We start from the raw sequence: 16,765 nt of genomic DNA, 5'->3' as shown, positions 1-16,765 counted from the left end.
GTTTCGCCTGCTCGCGTCCATTGACTCGCGCCCCAAAAACCGACAAAAAGTGGCAACACTAGGTGACACCCGCTCGCAACCCTCGTGCCACCTCGTCGAGAGTGTGGATGTCCAATAAGATTTTATGGAATTTGAAGTACTTATTATAGTAAATGCTACTAAACAAGGATTACATATTATGTTGGTATAGAGATATGAGATATATATCTCATCATAAATCAGAAATAAAACAATGTTTGTCGTGTAGCAGTAGTTTTTTACCGATTAGTAACTATATTTTGTCCTCTTTTTTTTCGATGAAAATAATTACAATTTTTAATACAATGCATTATGTTATATAAAAAAAGTGTGTGTGTACAAAGTACACATGTCAGAAGTGAAATTTCAGTGGCAAACTAATCTTGAAGTGTTGTTCATATTTATACAAATCTAAAAGTTTAGATTTCCGATACTTAGAGGGACGGAAAAAGGAAGATATGTTAGGAATTTAATGAATTTAATTGTCATTAAAATATTAAGTGTCGAATAATAAATAATAAATAAGTTTTATTCAATGTCTTACTATTCTGATTTCTTTGTTGAAGTATGCTGCCTTCATAGTACTCTACTCTTCTACTACTGTCAAGTGTCTAGTCTCTACTCTCTAGTCTGTGCCCTGTGGTGTTGGTGTATTGAATTCAGTAGACTGTAGAAGTTCTATAATCTATTGTATTATTCGTTTGTGACTTGTGTGCTAATTTTGTTTTTAATTATATAAAATATAATATCTTCTGTATTATAGTAAAAATTTGTATACTAAACTGACTCAAACCCTGCCAATACCTAAACAATCCTAATTTATAAATCTCCATATTATAATTTAGAGTACTATGGATTTTGATAAAGAAGATGGTGAAATGAGTGACGACAATGAAATGGATATCGAGGAAAGAGATCAAAAACCCGAAATTCAATCCGAAGAATGTACTTTGGTATATATAATTTGCAATTACAAATTCCAGTTTCAGTATTATTTTACATATTACTTCGCTTTAATCATATAATATATTGCATGTTTCAGCTTTATAAGGCTGATAAGACAGGGCCGATAATCAAACAGTTGCATAAAATAGATTCTATAAAATTGGAAGAAAGGGCAAAGCGCTTTGGACTGAATTTAAGTGGGAATAGAATTGTAACTCAAAAGCAAATTGATGAGCTTTATGCCAACATTGGTATTGAAGAAAATGAAAGACATTATAGGCTTGACACACTGCATATTACTGGAATAGATGGCTTAACAACTAAAGATGTTTTTGAATACTTAGAAGATTACAAACCTGTTTCTTTGGAATGGGTTGATAGTACTTCTTGTAAGTATATTACAATTATATTGTTCTTATTCTAAATCATATCACAAGTAACTATCTTGTCTAGAGCTATGTCAAACTTCATTTCATTCATTCAGAAGAAATGGTATGACAGACAGCTTCTGAAACTAGATTTTAGTTTAATTGATGTTCTAGAGTATGGGCCTAAAATTATTGTAAACTTTGACATCCTTTAATATCTTTTGGAAAAAGATTTTGTTGTTTGTTTAAAAGTTATAAACAATTTGTGTCTTGTCAATGTAAGTTATTATTAGTCTTTAATATTGTGATTATAATTATTATATTTTATAATGTTCTTATATGACAGGTAACATGGTATGCCAGGACCATATTGCAGCAGCGTTAGCTTTACTTGTTCACTCACATGAAATTAGTGATGATAGTTTAAAAGAAATGTTATCAGAAAGATCTTCATATCATTGGCGAGAAGGTATGCCACATCCAAAAAGAGATGTTATTTTAATGAGATTTGCAACAAATGCAGACAAAAAGATGGCAAAAAGAAGCCATGATTCAGTACATCCTAAACAAAAGAAGCACATTGATTTAAATGACAAAAATCCATGGGGTGATCTTTGTATGTCATGGGGGGTATATGATCACCAGGAAGTGTTTCAACGTAAACTACCACACACACCTGATTATAACGATGATGATGATGATGTAGAACCTAGGAAAATTATCAAACCAAGAAATAAAAATCTTGCAATGAGACTGGGAAATCGAAACCAAGTTCAACAGTTTGATGAATCTAGTGATTCAGATGCAGAATGGAATAAGAAATCAAAAGTGCCTAGAATGAGAATGAGAGCTGATGATGAAGAATCAAAAATTAAAAAATTTACTCCCACGGAACAAAATAATTCAAGTGACAAAGAGGAGTATGCACCCTTGTCCATTGAGGTGTTAAATTCCAGAAATTCTATTGCAAAAAGGTCATCTTCATCTCACATTTTATCAAATATGTTCAAGAAAAGTCATAGAAGCAAAAATATACAATCACGTCTCGGTGTCAAAGTTGTTCCAAATGATCAATGTAACAGTGACAGCTGTTCAGATTCTGATTTTGATAGTTACAATACAATGAGTAAGGTGCAAAAAGTTGACAGCTGTAATAAAGAATCCACTACAGTCTGGTCTAGATTAGATAGACAATTTGAACAGTCTAGTAAGAAAACCGATTTACGTCAAATTATAAAAACAAAGAAACATAGTAAGTCTGATGATTTAAGAGAACGTCTTGGTAAGCCAAAATCAAATCTAAGAATTGAAATTGATAATAATTATGCTAAATAAATTAAAATTTAAGATGTTTTTTTTACCAGATAGAACAATTTGTTGAATTAGGAAATAATTATATATAAAAGAAATAAAATGTTATAACAGTGTGTAATCTTTTATTTTTCATAATATTTTTTGTGCATGTTTACGACATGTATGTGCTCTTAATAATATGTTAATATGTTAGTATATTTGTTAATAAATTAAGCAAAAATATGGTTGTTCTGATGATGCCATTATATGTTTTCACCCTGTGACAATAAATTGATATAATAAGTATTCAAAAAATTGACCCTTAAACAATTCCAATTTATCTTTAATCTTGTGTTTCACTACTACTAAAAGTATTTTTTTTAATAAATGATGTTAAAATGTTATTTTTTTTATCTCAATATAATCTTATGGTCCTATAATGTCAATTTAACTTTTAAATAATTTTACTCAAAAAATGAACTTTTTGTATAAAACACCTAGTAAATTTATTCTATTTCTTGCAATTTATAAGCTAGCTGCCACAATAATCAAAATAAAAGTTGAGTTTATTTAACAAGCCTTGTTCTATATCCTCGTTACTCCAATTTAGTACAGCCAAGACTATGTTTTCCAAGTAATGAGGTCAAAGGGTGAAACTAAAGCTAATCTCTTAATAAGCTTTTTAATGATATAATCAAGACAAGCAAATCAGGGATATATAAGTTAGCAAGGTCTTAATAAATCTGTGCTTTTATTGGAACTTGTGTGTATAAATTATATTAGAAGGCAGTCTCTCACTAAATAGACTATCAAATAAGAAAAATATAATATGGCTGATAGACTCTTCTAATACATATAGTCCCATATGTATATCGAAGTACGACATAAGGTTGTTTGAGATTCAAATATAATTCGGTAACATTTAGTGCATACGTAAATAAATATAACAATTTGTAAAATCTATAAAGTTTAAGGCCGCGTATTCTTAGGACACTTTACAGCATTCCACATTAAATACGGATATTGCAATGGAAAAACGGACACGTACAGTAAAGAATATATAAAAGGTAGGATCGACCGTACCATAAATTGATTTGTGCGCATCGTTACATACAATTTAATCCGCTAAGTTTGCGTTGGAGTGTATCAATATCCTTGCAATATTAAAATTCGTAGTACAGAACCCCACGTGCGTTTGTTTTGTCTTAAACTAATCCAAATTTGTTAGGTATTTTACCACAATTGTGTGTACAGGCAGTCCTCGACTTACGTCGTTTCAAGTTACGTGGAACAATATTTTGCCATTATTCCTCAAGCATACGTCATTTGTTTCGATTTCCGGCATAGGAGAATTCACTAGTCTTGTGCAAATTTGGAGAATACCATGAAATTTTTTGAAGAAAATGATCGTAATTTTGAGAGAAGTTTCAACGTTAATAACAAAATTTGTGCCGCCTATCAGTGTTACCAAGATCTGTCTGATAGCAAGAAGAAAGAAGCGAATCAATCTAGAATTGATAGATTCATTAAGCCAAAAGTTTAATTTATTATTTCTCATTACATATTTTGATAACATATTAAAGTTTTATAATTATTATTAAAATTTCATAAATGCATATATAATTATTTTAAGAACTTGCCATAAGAAAGTATGTATATCCTTTGTTATAAATGCAGTTTTTTTTTAATTTCGAGTCCGTGTCGACCCTAACCCTTTCGATTCGATTTACGTCGCGTATTTCGTGAACCTAACATGCCGTAAGTACGAGGACTGCCTGTACTAAACTTGTAAGAAGTAACATATATCAACTTAACAAAGAAGACTGAAAAGAAATAATATCAAACATATACTCTACATGTTATGGCAATAATTTCAATGATATGAGTAACAAATTTTTATAACTATAATAGTGTAAAGTAAACATAACATGGAATGTCTTTGAATATCAGTCTATTATTAAGTACCCTTTAATATAATATATAAAGATCTGAGTCATTTTGGTTTTTTGTCTTCGTCTTTTTTCTTAGCAATAAGCGTATGTTTTGCTTTCTTAAATTGCTTCTTTACTTTGTCTTTTACTTTATTTTTCTTGATCGGTGTCACAACATCTGACGATTTGATTGACGAGCTTGTGGAGTCACTATTTCTTTGAGCTAAAATATAAAAAACCCATTTCAGAAATTATACAATCAATTAAAATTCCATATTTTTATAGCCCAAGGAAGTAATTCTGAAACTAAGATTATCTAGAGATTGACAACATAGGAACGAACTGGTCGCATGTTACACTATTTTCCGAAATCTTTCTTTTTATTGCGACATTATATGTGGCTATAATTTATTCAAATTGAAACAGTAAGTGAACCTAGGGCCCGAATTAAATGCATTTTAAATTAAAGTGAGAGATCCATTGAAACTATGTGTCGTCAAATATTTTAGGTTGTTACAATCAGTAGGTACATAGTTATAAAATTTTAGCGCATACAGCGTGAACGCCGGCTGTATATCTATTTAGTTTAGTATTTATAGTACTACATTTGAATTAAAATACGAATTGAATCCCCAATGTATTCTGTTTATTTATATTTATCCAAAATATTTAAATCTGGTTTAATTACGTAAATGTATTGATGCATACCTCGTTTAGCAGCTATGGAGGCGGCAATGGCACGGTCTTCTTGCCTCTCGCGTCTTCTCTCAGCGTCTACTTGCTGCACTAACTCGTCACGCATGCGCACTATTTCCACCAGACGACAGACTAGCTGTTCTTCACGGGCCTATTTTCAATTATTGGTATTAAAAACCAGTTAAACGTTTTTTGATGTTTTAAAGTGATCAACCGAAATCAAACAATTTTTCTTTCGCCTTCAATAGAAGTAACGTTAATCAAGCGACAAGAAGTCACCAGTGACCATTATTTGATTAGCTTTAGGTACATTATGTATCTAATTTTATCCGTTATAAATCTCTATGATGGATCTATTATAACGCATTTAGTGTGTTCAAGACTAATTTAAACGTTCTAGTTCAGTATATTTTTCAACAAACAATTAATTTGCTTTGAAACAGATCCTGTGTGGCTTGTATGGTTTTTCTCAAGTTTATAAAAGTATAGTTTACCCGCTTAAACCTGGGTTAATTCATTATGTGTACGTCTGTTAAACATGAAAAAATATAGCATATTTATATATTTTTTTTAAATGAGATGATTATATTTCTGTTTTATCAGCTAAAGTAAAAGAAAATGTTATCAATGGAATTTCCGTGAGTCGGCCAAGCCTCAATTTTCTATAAACGTACGGCTATAAAGACAGATATATTGTGCCGTAATATTTAATAAATGTTCAAAGCGGTTCCCCTATTGTTCACATTTTTTCCAAGAGGCGTGCAATGCATCAAAGTAGGCCGTTATAAGCATTTGCATACACTAATTTATTTGACCTAACAAATAAAAGATCAATGCAATACAGCCAAACGGACGCGACCACAGATAAATAAAAAATGCCCTACACTATAGACTATAGAAAATATTTTACTTTATCAGCATCAATCCTGTTGACGACTGGTCTCGACTGAATCACTCGAATCTCATGTTCAATGTCTGCTTGCTCCTGCTCCAGTCTTTGTTGTCTACGACTGAAATATGGCATTATTGATAGGATATACTAGGTTCGACTTTGTGTAATAATCTGATTAAATAATTCAACATTCATAAATTCTCTCCCTAATCGGCTATGGGCTAATAGCCCGGTCATTTTAGACATAAAAATAGTGATCAAATAAAGAAAATTCCGACAAAGCCAAATTTTCGTAGAGACCTTAGGTTTACCACAAGGAATAAAGTGTCAAAAGTCCCCATCAGTCCCATGTGAGCTTAGCGACTTATTCGGGGTCAAAGGTCAAAATTTTAGGTTTTTTGGATTTTTCTCGAAAACGGTAAGTTTTATCGAAAAGTACCTCAGAGCACAGTTGTAGATCTTAAAATTCTCTAAAAAAATGGTCTCTATGATTTTTTCTCTAAGACTCACTATTTCCCAGATATTGCGCTTGTAAGAATCATATTCCACATATGCCACGTATATACATATTTAGGTACTCAAGCAAGCAAAAATGCCTACTCGTGTCTCTTTTATGTATACATTATTAGTATAACCTGGGAAGGCGCAGCAACGGACAGAAATATATTCTTCTAAAACTTTATCAGCTTATCCAAAATGCCAAAACTTTATTTTATTTTTACATGCGATGACCGGATGCGATACTACATCTGCAATGTTTAGAAGGGGCAAAAATTCAGTATTAAAATTATTTGAAAAAAATGATTTGATTGACTGCGCAAAAGTATTTACAGAAATTAATTCTTCACCTCAAATACTAATTACTAAAGGAATTCGGTTTCTTCTTGCGGTTTATGGAGCTCCAAAAAAAATTGATTGCTTAGATACGTACAGATATTTAACATTTGTAAAAAATACACGAAACAAAAAGCAAGTACAGCTATCTTGTCTTCCTCCAACATCGGCATCTGCTAGTCAACATTTGTTTCGAGTATACTATCAAGTTCAGACATGGCAAGGCAATGAACTGAACCCTGAAGACTGGGGTTGGAAATTGATAAATAATACTTTGGAACCGATTCGAACTTTACTGCCCCCTGCTCCAGAAAAACTTCTTAACACTATTTTTTGCAATTGCAAGAAAGGTTGTAGTGCCAAATGTGGCTGTAAAAAGTAGGCTTGCAGTGTTCTCCAGCGTGTACCAATTGCCAAGGTGTCTCTTGCTCAAATGTTCAATTAAATACAAGAGAGGAATATTCATGTGATTTTGATGAAGAGACAACTGATTCATCTTCATTTGAACAATTTCTAAGCGCTTATCAACAGGAAAGAGAAGAAGAAGAACAAGAAGAAATTGAAGAAAACATGATTGTTGAAGTTGAATATGAAGAGTATGAGTCAGATTAAAGTTATAAAAAAAAGTTTGAACGACAGTTAAACTCAATAACCCATATCAATAATCTTCATACTATTAAATAATTATTGTTCCTGAAAATATCGTCAGAAAGGTTCGTGAAATAGGCCTACCGGGGATACCACGTTAAAAAAAACGCGCCGAGTACACTACCTCACAGGTGGTGAGGAAATGTGTGCATATTATGTAGAACGTGATTCTTACAAGCGCTATATCTGGGAAATAGTGGGTCTTAGAGAAAAAATCATAGGGACCATTTTTATAGAGAATTTTAAGATCTACAACTGTGTTCTGAGGTACTTTTCGATAAAACTTACCGTTTTCGAGAAAAATCCAAAAAACCTAAAATTTTGACCTTGGACCCCGAATAAGTCGCTAAGCTCACATGGGACTGATGGGGACTTTTGACACTTTATTCCTTGTGGTAAACCTAAGGTCTCTACGAAAATTTGGCTTTGTCGGAATTTTCTTTATTTCAATTGTCTAAAATGACCGGGCTATAAATACTATTCACATTTAATTAAATTTTTGTATAATCATAAATATGTAGTCTGTGATATCGTTAACAGACCAATTTTTTTTTTTAAATTTTGTAGATTCGCTAAGTTTTATTCCTAGATTCATATATTTGTTTACTGTATCTGATAGTGATCCTAGCAATCAATCAATCAATATCGAGTTTTTATATCGTACGTTCCTTGATTTGAGACAAGAGTATTAATCTTCGCTCCGCTGTTTGTTTATAAAAACACTTACATATACATAAGTTCTGTTTGTTTCCTAAACAAGTCATTCTTCTCATTGACCAGCTCACACAGCTGTATAACCAAGTCCTCTATTTCTTCTTGCGGCGCTGTAACACCTTCGTCACCTGAAAACAATTATTTAAAAATTCTTACTTCTTAGCTAACTACATATATCCAACATACTGTATCTAACCTAATTTACATTTACGAATAATTATTCTATAAATTCTGGAATCGTTAATCGGTATAAATTATGAAAAAACGATAGTACCGTATGTTGTTACCATATTTAAACACTATGGGAACATAGTTTATGTACTTAAAGAACACGTTATAATATCATTATCAGAAGTTGCCTCTTGTAGGCTGGGTTGACGAGCTGAAAGAAGTTGGTGGGGAAAATTGGCAAAGGTCCTGGAAAAAAGTTAGTTTTACAGAGATTACTCTGTAACTTTTAACAGCGATTCCAATAGCCATAATAATTATTTTTGTTCCGGGCGATTCCAAGGCCGCCGCGCTTTGTAATAAAACGTCAAAAAAGTGATTGTAGTTACATAATATTAGTACCTAACTCATATCAGAGCACTTTTATACTATTTTGAAATAGAAATAATATTCTTTTATTGTTTGAAATGATTGACTATTCACACTCATTGTTCATTCATCTGATTGAACAAGAACTGAACGCATCACTATTACTTTAAATGTGGCAACATTATTTTACAAAGTGACATTATCTACTGTCAGTTGGCTTCGTCTAATTAAAAATACGACTATACAGATAAGGAGAGACCTATAGTGCTTTTCATGAAAGAAGTCCCGCGGATATTTTTGGAACTAAATTTGACAGGTCGGCAATGTTGTCATTCGTCGATGTTATCAAGTTCGTTTGTTGTGGTAGATTTTTGTGAATTTTTAACTAGCTTAGTGCATTTTAAATATTGATTACAATGCCAAAAGTTGTAAAAAGTTCGGCTCGAGAAATTATATTAAAGGTGAAAGAGTTCTGTGAAACGGAACATAAGAATCAAGGTGTTTTAATACAACTAAACAATGTTCGGAAGAGAATTGCCGCCATAACAGGTACTTTTTAGAGTTGCCATTTAATATTTTTTTGCTGTATTGATGGGACTTTTATGATATAAATTCGTTTTTGCGACAAAATTGAACAAATACATAACGTGATGAAACTAGGTAACTGAAATTAAAACATATATTACATAAGCATTATAAACTTAAAGTTATTATTATTTTTAGTTGTTCATAATTTAATTGCAGGTGTGTCAGAAATAACTATAACAAGAATTACAAACGAAGGTATAACAGCGGTGTGTACTTCGAAAAAAATTGTAACCCAACAATTATGCAATAAAACTCTGAATAAAAAATTGTATTGCTTTTCTTTACCCTATTTTCTCAACTTTTCCCTGTAAGTAGGTAGAACACCGCTAATATAAGTAAATAAATATGTATATACTTTTTACATAACAGAAATATTGTTTCTTCGAAGTATGCAGAAAATAATATTACTTGATAAATTACATCTGCTAAATGTAAATAAAATAGGTAAATGTTTTACTCATAAATGGCAACATTACGTCATGCGATTGCAGCGCCGCGTCTGGGGGACTTCTTTCGTGAAAAGGACTATACATCAAACTTGCATACATTAACGTCGGGATCTCTATATGAAGATACAGAGTAAGGACGCAGGCCCACAATTCAATAATATTTTTATACTCACGAGGGAAAAAAGTTGAGCTAATCAAAATTTTGGCATTATTTGGTCTGTATCTGGCAATAGATAAATTTTTTGTGACCATTTTACGATCAAGTTTTTAATGCAAACATGGAATATGTCCATTTGTGCACAACCGCGATTTGAACATACGATTTCTGCGTTTATGATTAAGGAGGTTTAAACAAAAGCATATTAAAGGTATTTGTTGTGCACGTGCATGCTGGAATTAGTGTGTAAAAGTGCATAAACGTAATTTACCCTCACACTTGTCGCGTATCATTTGTTCTATAAGCACGCCCTGCCTTTCGAGGCCGAGTTGTTGCGTCTCCAGCAAGTCCAACTGCACTTGTAATTCTTCAGGAGTCATTTGCATCTTCACTTCACGCCGTTCTGGTAGGGGAAGACCAGGTGCGGGACCTTTCTTACGACCTGAAAACAAAAAGTATATTTGTACAAAATTATCTATAATATAAAATTGAATCGCAAAATGTGTTGGTAAGTGCATAACTCAACAACGCCTGGACCAATTTGGCCAATTCTTTTTTATAATATTCCTTGAAGTACGAGGATGGTTCTTACGGAGAGAAAAATTTAAAAAAATTGAGTGAAAAAGTCTAAAAACAACACTTTTCTATATTCTCATACAAAATATTCGTAATAATACTTAAAAGTCAATTTGAACTTTAATACCATATCATAAAGTTCAAATGTGGAAAAATTAGTGGAGGGTTCCGGGAAGGTAAATTTTAATTTTTTGACATAATGTATTTGTTGTCTTATCAACTTTCTTTTTTTATCTTACTAGCTAGACCGGTGTCCCGATAGCACAATAAGTATTTAAAAAAAATAAAGAATCGACTGTTAGGCGGTACGATGTTCGCCAGGCCAGCTAGTTGTATATAAGAATGCATTTAGCTATTCTATATATTGAATTTTAGAATAATTTTTAAACGAAAATATTAAAATGGGCAAGCACAAATATTATCGAATTTTTAATAATAAATATTGTCAAGTTCTTTTTTCAACCCTTTTGAACGGCCGATAACTAACGTGCTTTTTCCCGCGGTAATTAAAATTACGATACGATGTTTCTACAGCGTACGAGACCAATATAGAAGAAGAATGGGTAATAGAAGCTGTGATGTTTGGTCTTAATTGTAGATAAAAATCAAGTTCTATTAAACATATATTAGGTAAGATTTATTTACAAAACAATAACCAATAATTAAAGTTTATAAATATTTCAAGTAAAACTCATGTTATAGAAATGTTAGATTTCTGAATGATCAGTTTATACTTTATAGAGTTCTCTTACCATCAGAAGCGTTACTCCGTAAAGAAATATCTGCTTCAAGTGAGGCGCCATAGCCTGAAGCCATAGACCGAGTATCGGGAGGGGTTGGGGCCAGCCGTCTCTTCTTTGATCTTGGCGTCAGTTTACCAATTGATTTCTACAAATAAGTTGAAATAGATTTGTTTTAGAAAAATCGTATGTATTTAATACTACGTCCGACTATTAAGTTGTAACAGTTTTACTAGACATAAAAACATTAGTGGCGCTACAACCTCTGGGGTCTGTATTAGTTTCGTGATATTTTTTTTCATAACAGCATCGGTTTGTTGACCGCACGAACGAGTGTTAATTGCGCACATAGAAAGAAAAGTCCATTGGTACACAGCCGTGATTCGAACGCACGACCTCAGGGTTGACATACGCACGCTCAAGCCATTAGATCATTTTACCATACATAGCTGGCCTCATTTCGGAAAAGGAAAAATAATAATACCTCTATTTTAACATCAGTATCAAAATATACTTAAAAGTCAAACAACAGTGCCAAAATTTCTTTGTGTACTCGTATATATATGTCGCAGGCTGTTAATTGCACGGCCAATTAAGCTAGTTGCCTGCGACATATATAAATAGTATAGTATTATATATGTATAAAAACTACAAACTGCTTCGTACTAAAAAAGTTACTATAAAAAAAGGTCACCTGGTCAGAGTGTATAGTTGAAGCATGCGAGCTGACAGAAGAAATGCTAGCGACATCATCCATAGATGTAGTTGGAGCCGAATACTCGACATTTATGGTAGGCGGAGGCGGAGCTTTGGGTTTCCTTCGCCGGGGAGTTCCCGAAGGAAGATTTGGAGTACTCGCCGTTATTGACCCTTTGTGCATACTGGAACTGAAATTTTCATTACCTTTAAGTATCACAACAAGACAGTTCCACTTCTTTTGTAAATAATATATTAATAATAAGATGATTTACGCTACTAAGGAATTAAGACGTAACCAATTCCGACAAGTTCGTATTACATATCTGATACAAATTGATATGTTTATGCAAACATAAGAAAGTAGGTTCTAATTATGTGGCATAGATACAACGCTTTCGTCTTCATGATCACGTACTGTTTGTAAACATTACGATTCATAAAATACCACACATTATTTGATTTTAAGGGTTACAGTTGCCCATGAACACAACTAGACGACTAGCCAGTTGCCTTTTCATGCTCTTTTCTTGATAGACAATCACTTCGCGAACTATTAACGCGAAACGAATTTGTATGAAAATGGTCACGTGACAAAGCGTGACCTTATATCATTCATATATAAACTCCTTCCTTGTAAAGTTGTCTCAAGCCCCTTACAATTTGCTGTTGAGGTACGACAGGCATCAAGGTGATACGGCTCAAATCTGAGATGCAGTGAAAGATGCAGACTCAAAATCTTTACACATTTATCTTAACATTTTCTACAGTACATTTAAAATGGATTTCCAGTGTTTATTGTGTATGTTTCGTCATTAGTTAATTAATCAATATGAGAAAGCAGCAGCTTGATTACTCACCTCATACTATCATAATCTTCATCTGACGATGGTTCTTCTCCATCGGACCAAAATGGATTGTATGCTTTGATATGGCGTCTTCTGTAAATATTACTTATTTTAGGATAAGATTATAACTTGTGTGTTAAAAATGAATTGGATGTTGAAATACGTTAATTAAAGTTTATGCTAAGTGTCGACTCTGACAAAATCTGAATAATTTTTTAGAAGTCTACTAGTAGACCGGCCAAGCGTTGCTGTGGTTAAGGTTTTTGTTATATTAAATAGTAGCAAAATATTTAAGGGAAACGGTAGGAGAACACCAGTCATGGGGACCACCATTTTTGTTGGTTATGCCATTAAATTGTAGCTTATGTGAAACGTTGGTACTTTCAACACAGCGCCATCTGTTAGAATTGTGACTATCAAATAATAAACAAATATTTTGCAATAAAATGATATTACGGGTATAAATTGAGATGTAAGCTATCCTATCTTTTTAGTTAGATCAAACTGCACAAGGTGTGCAAATTTGATTGATATCGGTTCGGTAGTTTAGGAGTCCATAGCGGACAAACAACGTGACACGTAATTTATATATATTAAGATATAAAAAATAAAATAACCATTAGATATCAATTAAATAAGGCATACTAAAGATTGTTGTTTCCCTAGAAGAGAAAGTAAGAAATTTATGTGAAAACTGATTAAAAAAGGATAATTATTAATTATTGATTACAAACAAGTAATAAATAAACATACACAGGTGTTGATGTCTGTACATTTGCCGCTGGCAATTGTATCGAAGGAACCTCATCATCTTCCTCATCACTACTACCAAATGGATTAGTACTGTCTTTCTTAGTTGAATCTTTTGTATCATTCTGAAAAGTGATTTAGCATAACTAAACTTACTTGTATGTGATATTCAAACTTAACCAAATGATCAAGGTAAATAAACATTGATTATATATTAGCATTCTATAACTAGGTCACATACCTCTTCTTCGTCGTCAGAAAATGGATTTAAATGATCAGGATAACTCTTATTCTTTGTTTGCTTCATTTCAGTAATTGTTTCAATTTTCTTTTCAGGATTATTTATTTTCTTTCTCCTTGGAGGTACATTTATTTTAACTTCCTTTTCACATAAATCTTTGTCAATCTCCTCTTTATGGGAAATGTCTAATGTTACACTAATATCTAAATTTTTATTAGTTTGTGCTAATCGGCTATCATCTGTTATGTTAATTGGCATATCTTTTGACCAACTTTTGGTATCTGTTTGCTCTGTTTTTGGCAAAACATTTTCAATACTTGTATTGATTACTTTAATTGGATTTGAGTAATTATCAAAATTTGCTTCTTCAGATAATTGTGTTTGTAAAAAAGTTAATTTTTCAATAGTACTAGTATATTTTATTTCTGGTGTATCTATTTTTGACATATCATTTCTATCTTTATCACTCTCTGTTCTTAAATCAATGGAACTATTTAAACTAATTTGTTCTTCATTTTTTATAGCACTGCTAGTACCATCTCTGTCTTTAGCATCATCATTAGCACTAATATTTATATCCTTATATTTACATTCATCAATACTATTATCTTTTATACTAAGATTTCCTATTTTACTTTCAATACTGTTTTCTTTATCTATATTATTTTCAAACATATTTATTTTTTCTGAAACAAATCAACACTAAGTCAAATTTATTTGGTTTATAAAAAATATAGTTAAAATATCTGGAAAAATAAAGCCTTTGTATTTCAAGATATCAAATTATATACATACTTTGTTAACAAACATGTTATAAGTAACAAATTTAGTAACTTAGTAACAAAGTATCAAAATGATAATGTTTATATTATACTTACTTTTCTATCATCTATTCTACAGTTTTTTTTTTGATTAGTCACATTATTACTTTTATTGGAAGTCACCTCTTTGATTGTAACAACTGACCTGCTTTCATTGGAAAAATAACAATTGGTGCAATAATATTATTATGAAACATTCAAATGCACATGCAACATCCAATAAATTGTAATGTGCTAATCAAAATCTACAGTTTTTGTAGTTTACACCAAAAATGTTAACAGACGCAAACACAAACATCAATAAGAAAACACACATGCAATGCAAGAAAACTGAAAAAATCCTCACCTAATATTGATTTTGGTCTTGTTTTTTCCTTTTTTACAATAGAGTCTTCCTTTTCTATATCCAAATTCGTGCTATTTGACATATTATCATCATTACAAAATGCCAACATTCCCATTTGATCATTATTATTAAGATATTTAGATATGACAGTCTTTTCATTTTTACAAGAGTCACAAGAAAATTCATTTGCATTCAACATGTGAAAATTTTTAGGATTCAAATGTCCAGAACATTTAGAACATCGGAAGCATTGCCTGTGATACAATCTCTGTGACACAATGAGTCTTTGTGCTAAGTATACAGGAAGTCCACAAACGGCGCATTTATCCAAAGCCACTTTTCCAAATTTGATTGGTGTCTACAAGAGTGAAAAAAGAGTAAAGAAAAGATAGGAAAAAAAACAGTGATAATAATTACAACACAAAAGGACAACACATATCTACGTAAGCAGGCAACATACTTTAGTAAACATTTCAATGTGTATAAATAATTACAAATGATGCAAACTTACTGTTATCTGTGAAGACTGTGATGATTTTGCTTCACTTTCTGAAACTTTAGCATTTACTGAAAATTTAAAGAGGTTAAAGTTAAAAATAAACTATGAAAACTATAATATACAAAACAAAAAAAAATTGTTTTATGCCTCACCAGTATGACCAAGACGTTGATAAAATTGAGACAAATATGTCAATATTGATAATCTATCTGGAACATCATTCTCGACCATGTCTTCTGCATCTAACAGTGCGGGTATACCTAAATGCTTTTCAGCAATACTATAGGCTAGCTGATTGTTTTCAAATATGTTTTCTGGATTTAGTTTTGTAAGATCACTGTAAAATTTATAAACAATTAAAGCTCGAATGTTTATACTTTCTACCTATATTTATGAAGATACATTAGTACTGTACTACTTACATTAAGTCAGGTCTAAAATGATGTACAAGTGCACAGAAAGCAATTCCATTCCTCCAAGATGTAGTCATGTTTTCTATTTGAACATGGGGACAACCTTTGACGAGACGTTTGCACCATAATTCCAAAGCTTTTGTTCCTTTTACTTCAGACATTTTATATTTCTTTATATAAAATATAAACAAACTAAGTTAGAAGAAACATTATTTTGTTAATGTTGTGATAAAAATGACGATTTTGTTAAATAATAGCTATGGAATACGGATACAGTAAATATGAAAGTGAAAAAGTTATGGATATTATATACGTAACCCTGAATGAGTAGGGTTAATACCTATTAGAAATTGATATGTAATCATTTATAAAACAAATTTATATAACAGTTAGTACACATCATAGGAATTAGGAACATGTTAATATAAAATGTTGAGTTGGAAACTGGAAAGTTGACTTGAAAGATAATTTTCATGAACCAATAAAACATAAATTGTCAATTGATGTGGGCTTGCTTGTCAAATGTCATGTTACGTGCTTAAAATATCAAACATTCCTCATCTGTCATCAGTCATCATCAAGTCCCCTTTCAGGCCGAGCTGCGCTCGCCAAAACAGCCCGAGCTGAGCTGTAAAGGGCAAAGGCCCTTAAGGCCAACAGCGAGATTCCATAAAAAAAAAACATCAAGTCAATGAGTTTTATGTTGTGCGAGTTATAACATACCGGTCATTTGTAATAAAATAACATTTATTCAAAAGAAGAACA

General features: G+C 31.8%; 2 protein-coding genes across 3 annotated transcripts; one reads left to right on the top strand and one right to left on the bottom strand.

Annotated features, from left to right (window-relative positions):
• Nucleotides 1-660: 660 nt before the first annotated feature.
• LOC125052899 lies at nt 661-2,758 on the top strand. Its single transcript, XM_047653971.1, has 4 exons — nt 661-759; nt 797-971; nt 1,061-1,352; nt 1,678-2,758. The coding sequence occupies exons 2-4, from the start codon at nt 870-872 to the stop codon at nt 2,664-2,666; spliced, it is 1,383 nt and encodes a 460-aa protein (XP_047509927.1). The 5' UTR covers nt 661-759; nt 797-869; the 3' UTR covers nt 2,667-2,758.
• On the bottom strand, nt 2,751-16,478 carry LOC125052898 (MICAL-like protein 1). 2 transcript variants are annotated; one of them, XM_047653970.1, is made up of 14 exons: nt 16,010-16,478; nt 15,740-15,924; nt 15,600-15,655; nt 15,089-15,446; nt 13,922-14,607; nt 13,684-13,805; nt 12,943-13,023; nt 12,081-12,273; nt 11,399-11,534; nt 10,348-10,512; nt 8,353-8,467; nt 6,162-6,261; nt 5,264-5,402; nt 2,751-4,778 (listed from the first exon to the last, which is right to left on the bottom strand). In XM_047653970.1, exons 1-14 carry the CDS (start codon nt 16,159-16,161, stop codon nt 4,618-4,620), a joined length of 2,649 nt encoding a protein of 882 aa, XP_047509926.1. In that variant the 5' UTR covers nt 16,162-16,478; the 3' UTR covers nt 2,751-4,617. The 2 variants fall into 2 exon arrangements, with proteins under 2 accessions (XP_047509926.1, XP_047509925.1); XM_047653969.1 differs by having other exon boundaries at nt 10,342-10,512; nt 16,010-16,477.
• Between the last annotated feature and the right edge of the window lie 287 nt (nt 16,479-16,765).

The sequence above is a fragment of the Pieris napi genome, chromosome 10 (assembly GCF_905475465.1).
Source record: "Pieris napi chromosome 10, ilPieNapi1.2, whole genome shotgun sequence".
In the NCBI taxonomy this organism is placed as follows: Eukaryota; Metazoa; Arthropoda; class Insecta; order Lepidoptera; family Pieridae; genus Pieris; species Pieris napi.
This window is presented reverse-complemented; position numbering and strand designations above follow the sequence as displayed.